The 14,790-nt window shown below is 40.2% G+C and overlaps 1 protein-coding gene across 1 annotated transcript in view; it reads left to right on the plus strand.

Moving 5' to 3' along the window:
• Positions 1 to 14,790, plus strand: part of PLD1 (phospholipase D1) — a 140,587-nt gene that overhangs the window by 90,769 nt on the left and 35,028 nt on the right. The window contains exons 11-14 of the mRNA XM_070944998.1: positions 1,113 to 1,196; positions 5,534 to 5,615; positions 10,584 to 10,694; positions 13,265 to 13,471. Of these exons, the coding sequence (XP_070801099.1) occupies positions 1,113 to 1,196; positions 5,534 to 5,615; positions 10,584 to 10,694; positions 13,265 to 13,471 (484 nt within the window). The remainder of the gene's footprint in view (positions 1 to 1,112; positions 1,197 to 5,533; positions 5,616 to 10,583; positions 10,695 to 13,264; positions 13,472 to 14,790) is intronic.

Below are 14,790 nucleotides of genomic sequence, written 5' to 3' on the forward strand. Positions count from 1 at the left end.
TCCCGGTTCGGCCTGGTTCGGCCGAGCCGGTAGAAGTGATGATAAGACGTCACCGAACCAGTTCTCTTTGTTCGGGAGCTGGGCCCTCCCGCTTCCCCTACCCACGTTATTCTTACCTTTTATTTGGCTCCGCCCCCAATCTATTGCTGCCTCCCGAGTCCCAGCCGATTGGCTAGAAGGAAAAAAACTGTTTAAACTCTTGCCGCAGGGCTTCAAAGGGCTGCCCTACAGCTGATCAGTGTTAAAAGGCAGTGTGGTGGTAGACCGGTGCCTCCAAAAACAAATGAGTAGACCGGTGCCTCCAAAAACAAATGAGTAGACCAGTGCCTCCAAAAACAAATGGGTAGACGGTGCCTCCAAAAACAAATGAGTAGACCGGTGCCTCCAAAAACAAATGAGTAGACCGGTACAGTTCTGCAAGCAGTTAAAAGCATGGTAGACCAGTACCTCTACTAAATCCTAAAGAATTGTCACATGACCATCAAGCCAAGCCCACAAAATAAGCCACGCCCACAGAACTGGTAGTAAAAAAATTTAGAATCCACCCCTGGATCGTATGTAGCTGCCCAGCCCTATTTTCCCTGAATTGTACAAATTCCTTTTTAAAACACCAAAACTGCTGGTCATTGTCATGTTTGATGACAGCAATTTCCCACAGTATTACTATCTATGGATAAAGCAATCTTTTCTTTGCCTTTGAATTTCTTTAGTGTTTAGTTTCAGTGGATGAACCCAAGGTTAAAGACTGTGAAATGAGAGTGAGAGAGAAAAACCTTCCACATTTTCCACACCATGCGTGGTTTCACATATCTCCATTATGTTTGTTTTTCAACACATCTTTATAGCTGTAGGGTAAAAAAAAATCCTACAGTTATTGCTACAATCTTTTCTGCAAAAAGTCCTACACTTATTGCTTCCATCTTTCCTGACTAGGAAGATGTTCTAGTCCCCTAATCATTTTCACCTCTTTCATTTTTTTGGGCATTTCCTCATTTTTGGTGCTTCTTCCAATAATAAAACAAAAAAAACCCAAAAAAGTCCTATATATTGTTACCTTTTGCTTCCGGATTTCCAGTCCTGCCTGTTAGTGTGATGTTGTCATTTGCTTCTAGGTATGTCAATGCCAAGGGGTACTTTGAAGACGTAGCAAATGCCATGGAAGCTGCCAAGGAAGAGATTTTCATCACAGATTGGTGGTTAGTATTTAACTGACATGATCAGATTCCACCCTTCCTGCTCAGCCTCCTTCTAGCCTCTCAAGGTACTTTCTAGAATATATAATTATAATGTGGCACTGTTAGGTCCTTTCACATGGAAACTTAACAGCGGGACCAGATGGTTTGGCAACATCTTAGAGGAAGAGGCAGAGAATAAGTGAGGCTTTGCTGCAAAGGTCTTTTCAGGACACTTGGCAAAGGAAACAAAGATGAGCCAATGAAAACTTTTAATTTAACAGAAATCACTTTAATGTACTGATTCCTTTTCAACTTGTCTCTTTTGCATGGGGGAAAAAGAAATGAAAATCAAAAGTCTCTTATTGGCCTTTCTTGAACATTTAGCATGTACAGGTAGTCCTCACTTTACAACAGTTCATTTAGTGACCGTTCAAAGTTACAACGGCACTGAAGAAAGTGACTTATGACCATTTTTCACAGTTACAACCTTTGTAGCAGCCCCATGGTCATGTGCTCAAAATACAGATGCTTGGCAACTAGTTCATACTTATGACCATTGCTGTGTCCACGGGCTCATGTGATCACTTTTTGCGTCCTTCTGACAAGCAAAGTCAATGGGGAAGTCAGATTCACTTGTCAACAGGGTTACTAAATTATCAACTGCAGTCATTCACTTAACAACTGAGGCAAGAAAGGTCATAAAATGAGGCAAAACTCACTTCACAAATGTCTCACTTAACAACATAAATTTTGGGCTCAGTTGTGGTCATAGGTCAAGGACTACCTGTAAATTAAGAGACCCGAGGCACAAAAAGAATAATTGGAGGGAGAGAAGGGAATAGAACAGGGATAACAAACTCAAGGCCCGCAAGGCCAGTTTGGGAATATCAAAGGACCGGCCCGCGGTGCCTCTGCCACCAAAAACGGGCTGAAAATGGCCTGTTTTCAGCCCCCACAGCCTCCAGCAGCACTCGGACGGCCAAAAATGGGCCGCATGGGGGCTTTCGGCCAGCAAACTGCTGCAGGAGGCCCTGGAGGGCGAAAATAAGGTGCGGGAGGCTGTGCACCCACCTTTTTGGGTGGTAAAGTGTTGCAGGAGGCATCCGTCTCATCTCACCCCCGCTCCCCACTGTCCCCCCCCTCCCGCCAGCCGGTAGAAGAAAACTACAGTGCTGATCTGGCCCTCAAAGAAATACAGTTTGACACCCCTGGAATAGAAGAAGCTGTTGTTTTACAGGATTAGGAGAAGAGGTGTGAAGCAGTAGGGAATAGAGACATCTGGCCTAGTATTACTTTGCTCAACAACAAACAACCACAGTGCTTATAGACTGGATTCTCAGCTGACTGTTTAGACCCAAGCCAGGTCCCCATGTAAATATGAACTTTTAAAGTCATACTTGTTGGTTTTATTCACATATAAACAGTGTGCAATCTAATCTTGTAATAAAAAGTGAAGATAATGCTGAGCTGAGCTTCTGGTGACATGGATATGTCTCAATCAACAACAGTACAAACATGATTTGCCGTTGCTATTTTATGGGAAATTTTTGTAGCTTTCAAGCTTAGTCTTTAAACCCTGGAATTTTTTTAGTGGTTTCCCATTCCAGAACTGATTAAACTTAACCCTGTTCAGCTTCCACCTTCAGACAAAGAAACAATAAGCTGGACTATATTACTGAATAAATGAAAACTGCAAAACTTGTTGTATTGGCAGGTATCAAATTTGCCAAAGAGAACTGGAAAGTATTAGTGAATTTTAAAACATAGGATCATAACTTTGAAAAACTTTAGATGACTTATTTTCCTCATCTGTATGAATGTTGTAAGCATCAAGGATGGTTGTGGCCTATTTGTTGGGAGATGGGAAATGTGGAGTATAAAAATATGACCCCCAAAGACCTGTGGCACTTTGAAACAAGAGGGAAGGAGGAAAACTCGTGGCACTAGTCCAAAAATGTATATAATATAATTCAGATGTTTTCCTTCCTAATATCTCAATGCCAGTATTTGCTATAGAATGGAAGAAAGGACCTTAGAGTGATTAAAGCAAGAATTGGGATCTGAGGCCCAGATGCTTTGGGGTTAATGTTTGATGGTAACATAAATCTCTGTCACCATTGTTACCCTACAGCTGGTATTTAGAGCTGTTTTCTCCGGTTTGGATATAACATAGATTCTTCATAACTGACATGGAGTTACCCAATCCCTGCTGAAAGCTTCCAAATTAATGGTCACCACCCGGAATGGGACAATTCGCCACAGCCAACTTGCCATGGCCAACTCACCATGGGCCAACTCACTGCAGAAGAATTCAACAATTCAATTTAAGTATTTAAAATTATTTTAATTTAAGAAAGGGACATTTATTTTGTCCCTCCTTTGGCAACCTTTCTTTAATGCTTCTGTTCCAACTTTTATTTCATATTAGTGTAACTCCTGTCCTTCAGTGAGTTGGCCATAGCAAGTTGGCAATGGCGAGTTGGCTGTGGCGAGTTGGCCATGTCGTAGACCTGTTACCATCATGTCACATAGTCGTGAATTTCACTCATTAATGTGTTTTTGCCTACTCTGAAATTCTCATCAATCACTTTTTTGGATGATTTCTGTTCCTAGAGCTTTTTGAAAAGGAGAAAACTTCCCCTCTTATATTTTCTCCATGCCATGTATGATTCTTACACCTCAATTACCTCAATTGCTTACTTTTTTTTAAGCTAACAAGGGCAGATGTCCTAATCTTTTCCCATAGGAAACATACTGATGCCTCCAGATCATTCTGATTCATTCTCTCCATACTTTTTCAAATATGGTGACCTAGGATTATATATAGAATTCCACAGATGTTAAAGGCATTACAGTATTGGCAGGTGTTGTTTTTTTGGTCCCTTTCCTAATGATCCCTAGCATAAAAATTGTCTTTTTCAATGATATTTTGCCATGAAAAATTGATTTTATTTGGATTACCTATTATGTCCTTTCTTTTCCTAGTTAGTTATAGATAATTGAGACTACTACTACTACTACTACTACTACTTATTATTATTATTATTATTATTATTATTATTATTATTAATACTATTATTGTTTACCATGTTTCCCAAAAAATAATACCTAACCAGAAAATAAGCCCTAGCATGATTTTTCAGGATGCTTTCAATATAAGCCTGACCCAAAAAAATAAGCCCCAGTTAAGCTCGTCAGCCAGACGGATGCATTTAGTACCATATTTCCCTGGAAATAAGACCTAACCAGAAACTAAGGCCTAATGCATCTTTTGAAGCAAAAATCAATATAAGACCCAGTCTTATTTTTAGGGAAATATGGTAGTAGTAGTAGTAGCAGTAGCAGTAGCAGTAGTAGTAGTATTGAATAAAGGAATGGCACCATGGCAGCTTTTCAGCTTTTTCCTTCATAGCAACACCTCAGATTATTTTGTAACCTTTAAATGAAAACAGCATGAATGTGGATTACGGACTGGGTGCTGGTTTGGTGTATTTGTCCAGTGGAGGACGTATTCATATAATGTCCTTAGTATTTTGAGACTACCAGCAGTAATCACATCTGTGGAAGAATACCTACAGTATGAAGGTGATGGCCCTTATTTTTTTAAACCTGTTATATTTATTCCGTGTGGCACATCAGTTGACTATCACAATGCCAGAGTGGCCATCCAGAGCGGGCCTTCAGATTTTCCTTATTATAATTATAATTTGAAAAATTGTAATAAAAATGCACTGTGACTGCTCATTGCTTTTACACGAAACTTAGACACCCTCCTTTACTATTTAAGAATTATGTCATTTCCTTAGCTTGCTTACACCAAGACGCCTGAGGAAATGGTTTAACTTTTCCTCAGCATACAGGCCCAGTGCCATTTCATGTGCTGCTTGTATTGTGACTTTGTAGGCAACCATGAGGGAGGATGTTTCCCCCCCGCAGCTTTGAGAAAAAAGAATAAAACAGTGTCCGTCTCCAAATTTAAGTTGTTTGTATTTTTCCTTTCAAGTATTTTTTTTTATTAAAAAAATAGAATGAGAAATAAAATATGTAAGACAAATAGCCTCTAAAACCTAGGAAACAGAACAATTTCCTCACCCAGAATGGTTATATATTCTATTGGGGGGCACAGCAACACTTGAAAAAGACTTTCAGCCTTAAGGAGGCGTTGCTGTTTTATATTGTAATAGAAAGAAATCAGGGTCCTCTTTGCTGGCGGACTCTCTCTCCTAACTGCGTGGATTGGGGCATCTGCTTGTGTTCATTCCAGAAAATGTAGTAAAGTGGACAACAGCTCCACTGAGAAAAGTTCACTAGTGTATTTTTCAGCCAAGCTTACTTCCTCTTCTACCTTTTTTTTACAGGCTGAGCCCTGAAATATTTATGAAGCGGCCTGTGGTTGAAGGCAATCGCTGGAGATTGGATTGCATTTTGAGGCGGAAGGCTGTAAGTGTACAGTATTTTTCAAGCCTTACAAAGCTGCGAAAGATAATAGAATAGAGATATCTCTCATTTTTCAGGCAGGGACTCAAGGTATGGCTGCATTCATGATGGACTACCTGTATTCACTCAACACTCTTAGATAAGTGAAGTGAAAATGTAGTGCCGTGATGGCGAACCTATGGCACGCATGCCAGAGGTGGCACACAGCGCCCTCTCTGTGGGCACACGAGCCGTCGCTCCAGTTCAGGTCCGCTGTGCATGTGCATGTGCCTCCCACCGGCCGACTGGTCTTCGGGTCTCTGCCATGCATGCACGGGGGCTGTGTGGAGGCGGGCACATGCGGGAGGCCACATGCACTTCCTTGGGGGCAGGACACGTGTGGGGGGCCATGCGCGCATGTGTGGGGGCATGGCACATGCGAGGGTGGGGTGCACAAGGGCATGGCACATGCGCTTTGGGGGTTTGGGCGCATGCACACGCTTTCGGCATTCAGTCCAGAAAAGGTTAGCCATCCCTGATGTAATGGATAGCCTTTGCACAATAAACAAATATTGTGTCTTGGGTGAATGGTACTGCAGATAACTGAATTAATTAGTTAATTCAGTTTTTGAGCTGCCCAACATGTTGCACCATAAACTTTCATTATGGCCTATGTTAATGCAGTATTCTAGGCTGTTTGGATGATGACTCACACTAGTATGCTACATTTGTAGGAAAAGTCAGCATCAATCTGGTAATCAGTTAAAATAATTATGGCATACATAGTAAGTTCCAGATTTGTTTCTTTCTGTTCTTTTCTGCCAGTATCCAGATGGTATATCAGATGCCATAGAGGTTTTGCCCGTGTTTTCTTAGGAATATGTTGTCTACTTATGCATTTGTGTATTAGTGGAGAAAATGTGGGTTAGCTCTTTCTGTGTATGTGTGTTTATACACATACATAATCATATAAATACACAGAGGGGAATTTTATTTTATTTTGCTTTAATTTATATGCCACCCTTCTCCGGAGACTCAGGGCGGCTTACAATGTGTTAAGCAATAGCCTTCATACTTTTGTATATTTATACAAAGTCAGCTTATTGCCCCCACAATCTGGGTCCTCATTTCACCTACCTTTGAAAGGATGGAAGGCTGAGTCAACCTTGAGCCTGGGGAGATTTGCACTTGCAGTAATTGCAAGCAGCAGATATTAATAACAGTGCTTAGTCCACTGTACTACAGGCTCTTGTTGTATTGTATGTTTTAGCTTATCTTTGTGTTTCATCCTAATCTGTGGTTAACATAACCATTATTTATCTAATTCAGTTGTTTAGATTTTGATGACACACTGAAGCATAATCTAACCATTTTGTTATATGAACCCAGCATTTGCCTGAATAATAACTCTTCCTTCCTTCCTTCCTTCCTTCCTTCCAGAGGTATGCCAAGCTCCTGTAAAAGTGAAGTATTTATCTTTAGATGCATTTATACTACAGCCCCAGAGCTCATTGCTTAAACTTCATTATATTTCCTGGACTGAGTTCAGAAGTAGAGAGGAGTTTGCTTCAGTGGGCTGTATTTTTTTAGGCCCATCTCCCTTTCCTATGACCTCCTGTCTCATTTTCATTGTTTCCTTGACCTCTGTTCCAAACCCCTGAATATTGTCAAGGATAGGAAATTCCTCCTTCCTAAACCTCTCCTTGATTGTAGATGATAACACTGTTCAATTTTGAGCATTTTCCCATGTTCACTTTGAAGGCATCTGCACTCTAGAAACTCTCAATGCAAACTGAAGGGAATTTAGGTCTAAATGCTATCTGCATCCTGTGCAATCATCTCTTTTGGCCTGTTCCAAGGGACATCAGTGGCATGAGCAGAAACAGTATAAATTGATTTTCCAGAGAGATGATCTCAGTGTGATGTGATATATTCTATTTGTCTGTGTTCAAAATGGATACTCATTAAATTGCTAATGGTAGGCATTGATCTTCTCCAAGAATATAGGTCTAATTAGGAGAGGGCTTAACATGTGCCTTGTTATTGAGCTTGAGGTGACTGATTACTTCAATGGAAGCTTTCTGTCGTCTTCATAAAATACTTTTGCCAATGTGGACAAGGTATGTTTTGAGTTCTTGTAGGTCAGAAAGAATTATTCCTTTTGTGGCAAGGATGATCCCATCCTAGAATATCACCTTGGAATGTCAGTCAAATCATTGATACACTTCTGGCAAGCATAACAATAATTTTATTGTGAAAAAGGGAGAAAAGGTCATGTCACAATTGAAGTCTCTTGGATTGCTCTGCTTCCAGATCTCAGATTTTAAGCTGGGTGATATTTTTTTAGTCTTAATTTTGAACTTAGCTGGGTTTTTTTTTTTTAACCATGCACAGGTTGCTAAATTTCATGGTTATTTTAGATTAGGATAATGTTTACCGGCATCAAAGGAACATAGAAAGAACCGTGTTTTGGAATATTTAGTGAGCTCATCTGGAATTTTGACACCTCATCCTGGGCACACTTACAAAATGCCTGCTGCAGGAAGGCTTGCTGGTCTGTTCACAAAACGTATACTGTATTTTTCCGAGAATAAGACGCACCAGAGTATAAGATGCACCTACTTTTTTTGGTGAGGAAAAGAAGAAAAAGAAATCTGCCTCTGCCTCTGAGCAATTTTGCCTCGTTGCAGCAAACAGCCTGCTTTACTTTCACTTTCGTTTTCAGCATAGCTTGATTAGCACAAGGAAAAAAAATCTGCTCCAGCAATTTACCTCTTTGCAGCAAGCAGCAGAGCCCTGCGCAAAACAGCTGAGAACAAAACAACTGTGAGTCGGGAGTCCGACCCAATCAACTTGTGCTAATTAGACTGTGCTGAAGCTGAAAGGAGCTGTTTTTTCTTGCTGTTTGCTTGAAAGGAGGTAAATTGCTGGGAGGCAGAGGCCAAAGGCCAGTGGGTGGGCGGGGCTACATTCTGTGTATAAGACCCACCTACATTTTCACCTCCTCTTAGGTGGGAAAAAGGTCCGCCTTATACTCCAAAAAATACAGTATTTTATCAGAAGACAGACTTGTCAGGATTATCCCAGATACATCCTTTAGTTCTGAATGAAGAACCCTGACTACTACCAGGTTTATCTTTGGCTTTTCAAACTACCCAGAAAGATCCCTTTCATTTCCCATGTCTTTTCTTCAAAGCGGGCAAGAATCCTGCAGATAAAAGGTGCCAGCCACACATAGCATTTATTATTGGGCATAGAATATAGATTACTGAAATGTGCATGTTGAAAAAAAGAAAAGGAAAGAGAAGAAAAAAGAAAAGAAAAGAGGAAGGGAGGGAGGGAAGGAAGGAAGGGATAGAGAGAGAGAAAGTAAGAAGGAAGGAAGGAAGGAAAGAAAGAAGGGGAGGAGGGAGGGAGAGAGGTTATTGAAGTTCTATGCTATGTGACTAGCATCTTCTGAAGTTATATAAATTGAAGATTTCAGATTCTGGAACCTATTCATTTGTTAATGTCAGCTTTTTTCTTTATATCAGTCATCAATAGCACTTAAAAATACATCTTCAAATTATAAAAGTTATTAACCAGAAAACCTTATATGGAGAATTAACACCTGGACAATGCAGCTTACTCATGCTGCTCTGGTATTTTTATTTTCTCTTGCAAATTGAGAAATGAAGAATCACTATGGTAAGGGATTCCACATCAGAGGATCACCACCCAAAAAGATCCTTCTCTAGCCCCACTTCAAAAGACGGGAAGACTGAAGCAGGCTTTCCTGGATGGTTGAAGCAGATGTAGAAGTCATGCTGTAGCTCAGGGGTGTCAAATTCAAGGCCTGCTGGCTGGATTCGGCCCGTGGGGTGCTTAAACATGGCCTGCGGGGCTGCCCTGGAAACAACAAAGGGACCGGCCCACGGTGCCTGTACCAGCAAAAACGGAACAGGCTCCGTTTTCATTGGCAGAGGGTTGCAGGAGGCCGTCCCAGCCAAAAACGGAGATTGGCTCCGTTTTTGCTAGCCGAGCACTCAGGCCATCACAGGTACCCCCGACACAAGTGACATCAAGCTGGCCAGCCCCCCCCCCCCCCCCGAGGTCAAATACAACCTGATGCAGTCCTCAACGAAATCGAGTTTGACACTCCTGCTGTAGCTCATAAAATCCAAACAGCAATAAGTGAAATATGTATTTGGTTGCATTTAATGACTGTAGTCTGTTTTCTTCCCAGTTTTGTTTGTTTGTGTATGAGTGGGCCAAGAGGTTTCTCAAGCCCCTTTGTTCAGCTGATTCACCAACTTTATACAATGTGTGTTCAGAAAATTGACCTCAGGTGTCCTTGCCACTGTCAGGGAAGAAAAATTCGTAAATGTGTAATTCAAACTCTAAAATAGATTGATATATGTTTTTAAAACAGTGAATTCTATCCCTGTCCAGAAAATTCTTTTTTTAAAAAAATCTTGGCTCTAGCATAGATTTAGGCAGTCCTAAAAAAAATTGGCTCTATCCAGAGATATAGGAAATCCAGGGGTGAAATTCAGCAGGTTATGACAGGTTCTGGAGAACCGGTAGCAGAAATTTTGAGTAGTTCAGAGAACCAGCAAATACCACCTCTGGCTGGCCCCAGAGTGGGGTGGGAATGGAGATTTTGCAATATCCTTCCCCCAGGGGTGGGGTGGGAATGGGAATTTTGCAGTATCCTTCCCCTGCCACGCCCACCAAGCCAGACCATGCCCAAGCCACACCCAGAGAACCGATAGTAAAAAAAAATTGAATTTCACCACTGAGGCAATCCTACTTACTTTGGGTCATTACCAGCATCACATTTCTTCTTAAGATCCATTTTTCTAAGTGCAACTCCTGACCCACAAAAGATTGCCCACATTGCTATTGTAGCATAACCCCAACGAGTAAATAAGGGTGTAAAGCATTCGGCTAAGCTTTTAGTTGATTCTGCATGCATCAAATATGATTGGTATTTTTTTTTTCTTCTGACAGCAACAAGGAGTGAAAATCTTTGTGATGATCTACAAAGAACTAGAACTCACTCTGGGTATCAACAGTGAATATACCAAGAGGACTCTAATGCGCCTGCATCCCAATATTAAGGTATTTGGTATCCATTATAACAGTTACACTGTTTATTTATCTTTAGGTATAGCTGCTCCATGTTGAGGCTGTTGACTTCTATAGAGTAACTGTTGCTCTATTCACAAAACAACTTCAAGACCAGGAAGAAATAGTGTTTTAGTGCTGTACTCAAAAGCATGTTCTATTATGTTTATGAGGATATGTCCAAAAGATGTACATAAAGTAGTTTCCATTCTGTCATTTTGGCCTTGCCAGGAGGTCAGTCCTGTTTATTCTTCTAGAGGAAATCACATACTTCGATTCAGTTTTATTACCAAATCAAAAGAAATAGACCAGATCAAAAGAAATTCCAAGGATAAACTGTAGTGAAATATACATAAAACACGCTGTTTCCAAATAAACAGCACTATACAGAACTGTGAAAATGTAATGTTGCCAATTGTAATTAAACAGAACTAAATAATCAGCTTATCTGAGCAAAAAGATATCTAACCAGCAAAATAGAAAAGAAATTGAAAGGAAAATGTGGCTAAATATAAAATTGGGGATGCTCGAATACCATCTTGACAAAATATTGAACTGGAAATGGACACAACAACGGAGAGGGAAGGGGGAGAGGAGTAGAGGGACAGGGAGGAAGGAAAGAGGAGAAGGGAGGAAAAGAGAGAGAGAGAAGAAAGAGAAAGGGAGGGGAAATAAGAGTAGGAGACAAGGTTGGAAAGAGAGGAAGAGGGGAGGAGTGGGGGAAAGGAAGGGGAAGGAGAGAAAGGGAAGGAGAGGAGGAAAGAAGAAAGTTGAAAAGAATAGAGGAGGGAAGGGTAAGAGAGGAGAAGGAGAGGAATGGTTGTTGTGGAAGAAGGAAGATATGGAATGGTAGGAAGAGCAACTCTGAATGTATTTTAAAGTTTTAGGATGAAGAATGAACCAATATGGAAACCAAAAGATAATATGTGTGATAAGAATGGTTAAAGAGATTGTACATTTATATATGTTTTGTGAGAAATAAAAATAAAAAACTTTAAAAATAGACAGACAGACAAATCCTTCTTATCAGGGGTGAAATCCAGCAGGTTCTGGGGAACCGGTAGCAGAAATTTTGAGCAATTCGGAGAACTGGCAAATATCACTTCTGGCTGCCCGAGTGGGGTGGGAATGGAGATTTTGCAATATCCTTCCTCTGCCATGCCCACCAAGCCACGCCCACAGAACCAGTAGTAAAAAAACAATTGGATTTCACCACTGCTTCTTATTAATGCTTATTGAATATTAGAGATAGCAAAACAGTACAGGTCAGTCCCAAAGTTGGATGTTCCTAGGTTTTTTTTCCTTTGAAAACGTTTCATTTTTCATCCAAGACATTTCTTCAGTTCTGAACTAAAGAAGCTTCTTGGATGAGAAGCGAAATATTTTCAAGGAAAAACCAAGAAAGGCCAGTTGCCTTTTGGAAAAGCAACTTTGGGACAACCACGATCTGGATGTGGATGAGAATCTCCGTAGATAGTACAGGTAATGTTTGACTTACAGCCACAGTTGGAACCAATATTTCCATTGCTAAGCAAGGCCATTGCTAAATAACTCACACCCGATTTTACAACTGTTTGTTTTTTTTGTGCTACGTTTATTAACGTAGCAGTCATTAGGTGAATTGCTGCTGTTGATAAGGGAATCATGAGGTCATTAAGTGAATATTTCCTTGTTGGAAGCCAGCTAGGAAAGTAGTAGATGATCCTGGGACCCTGCAATTATCATAAATATAGGGTGGTTGCCAAGGGCTGGCTGAACACATAACTCTGGGGATGCTGCAGTTGTCGTTAGTGCAAGAACTAGCCGTAAATCACTTTTTTCAGTGCTTCTGTAACTTCGTACAGTTGCTAAATGAATGATTGTAAGTCGAGATCTACCCGTCTTTGGCTGCATTCAGTGAGACAGAATGAACATGGTCAGACAGTTCTAGTCAGGTAAAAGGAATCTGAATGACCAGGGCATTTATCTAGAAACAGAGATAACAACTTCCAGACATAAATCAGGGACAGTAAAATACAAAATAACTCCAAGTTGCTCCCGTTTCATGTGAGCATAACTGATGAGTGTCAAGAAGGTGTTAAACCTAGCCAATGAGAAAGTCCACCTCAATTTAGGAATGATTACATAATTGTGGTAGCATGCTGCTTGAATACGATGGAGAAATACCTGCTCAAAAAGGGAATCTTATATATTTACTCTGTTTCCCCCCAAATAAGACATCCCCTGATAATAAGCCCAATCAGGCTTTTGAGCGCATGGCAATAAGGCCAAGCGCTTATTTCAGGGTTCAAAAAAATATAAGACAGGGTCTTATTTTTGGGGAAACATGGTATTTATCCAAATGGAATTTCTGATCATCTAAGGCAGAGGTCTTCAAACTTGGCAGCTTTAAGACTTGTGGACTTCAACTCCCAGAATTCTCCAGCCAGCTGCTGGAGAATTCTGGGAGTTGAAGTCCACAAGTCTTAAAGCTGCCAAGTTTGAAGACCTCTGATCTAAGGTTTACACCATTAAAATCTTCACCTATAACCCACTTGATATTAAGGTCAGTGTTTCTTTTCCAGGTAATGAGGCACCCTGATCATGTGTCCTCTACTGTTTATTTATGGGCCCACCATGAAAAGCTGGTGATCATTGACCAGTCCGTAGCTTTTGTTGGTGGCATAGACTTGGCGTATGGCAGATGGGATGACAATGAGCACCGACTGACAGATGTGGGCAGCGTGAAACGTATGACAGCGACCAAATCTGAGTCTTCAGTGGATCTTTCTGTAAGTATGATTTCTGCAGCCTGAACACAAACGGAAAAGCACAAAATGGTGAGGTGGGACTACACAAATCAGGGAAGCTACTTCTGAGATTGGTACTACATTCAGCTTGTTCAGAGAACGTCACTATCAAACATTTTTCTGTTAATATCAGTGTGGCAAAGCAGTTAAGGTGCTATTTTAGAAACCAGAAGATTGTGAGTTCTAATCCTGCCTTATGCATGAAAGCTGGCTGGGTGACTTTGGATCAATCACCAGGAGACTGAGTTCTAGTCCCACCTCGTCAGTCTTTGCCAACCCAACCTACTTTGTAGGGAAAATAGATATATTTGCTGTCTTGAGTTATGTGTAGAAAATGATGAAGGTGGGATACAAATAAATAAAAATTAGTTGAATTAAAGATCAAGACTTAAAAAGTAAAATGAAGGAATATAAAGTGAGTTTATTTGATCACAGTTAAAATAAGACACTCTTGTTTGGCAATGATCTGGAAACCCTTTGAGGGCTTTTTCTTACACTAGGATTAATGTTTTATGAGTTTGCTTATAGATAAAGGATGGAATATGGGATGAAGAGATATTTATTTAACTTTATAAGGGTGAAGAATTGCTAAATTAGTTGTTATTTGTAGTCAGGAGGTTTAGAACTCATTTATTTATATATATTTGTTTTCTTTATTCTTGTTTTTCTTTTTCCGAACGTTTTCTGTTTTTCCTGCCATTACGTTTGCTTTCTCTATGTTTAAATTTTATTACTTTTTAATAATTAAAATTCATCCATCTATCTATCTATCTATCTATCTATCTATCTATCTATCTATCTAAAGTACATATATGTATTAATGTACACATTCCCAAGGTAACTGCCAAGGCTCTCCCCAGGGGGAGGGCCTTCTCTGTGGGGGCACCCACCCTATGGAACCAGCTGCCCCCTGAGATAAGGAGAATCCAAGACCTCGGTGCCTTCCGCTGTGCCCTTAAAACTTTTTTTTTCAGCAAGCCGGGCTGGCTTAACATATTTTTAAATATTTTTAATTGGTTTGTCATTTTAAACTGGGGCCAAATTAATATATATTCTTTTAATTGTTTTTTAATGTTTGTATTGTATGTTTTTATCTGGCTGTACACTGCCCTGAGTCCCTTGGGAGAAGGTGCGGTATATAAATTCGAAATAAAATAAAATAAAAAATAAATAAAAACTTTGTCTGGATAAAATTATATTCACAAATACCTCAAATATCTGCAGGGTTGTCTTTTATAACTTTTCTGTCAGGTTCTAGAGAACTGTTGGTTTAAGAAACAGCAAGGAAATTATGACTCTTA

Source organism: Pituophis catenifer, unplaced genomic scaffold (assembly GCF_029215685.1).
Source record: "Pituophis catenifer annectens isolate HBS135680 unplaced genomic scaffold, rPitCat1.0.hap2 SCAF_6, whole genome shotgun sequence".
In the NCBI taxonomy this organism is placed as follows: Eukaryota; Metazoa; Chordata; class Lepidosauria; order Squamata; family Colubridae; genus Pituophis; species Pituophis catenifer.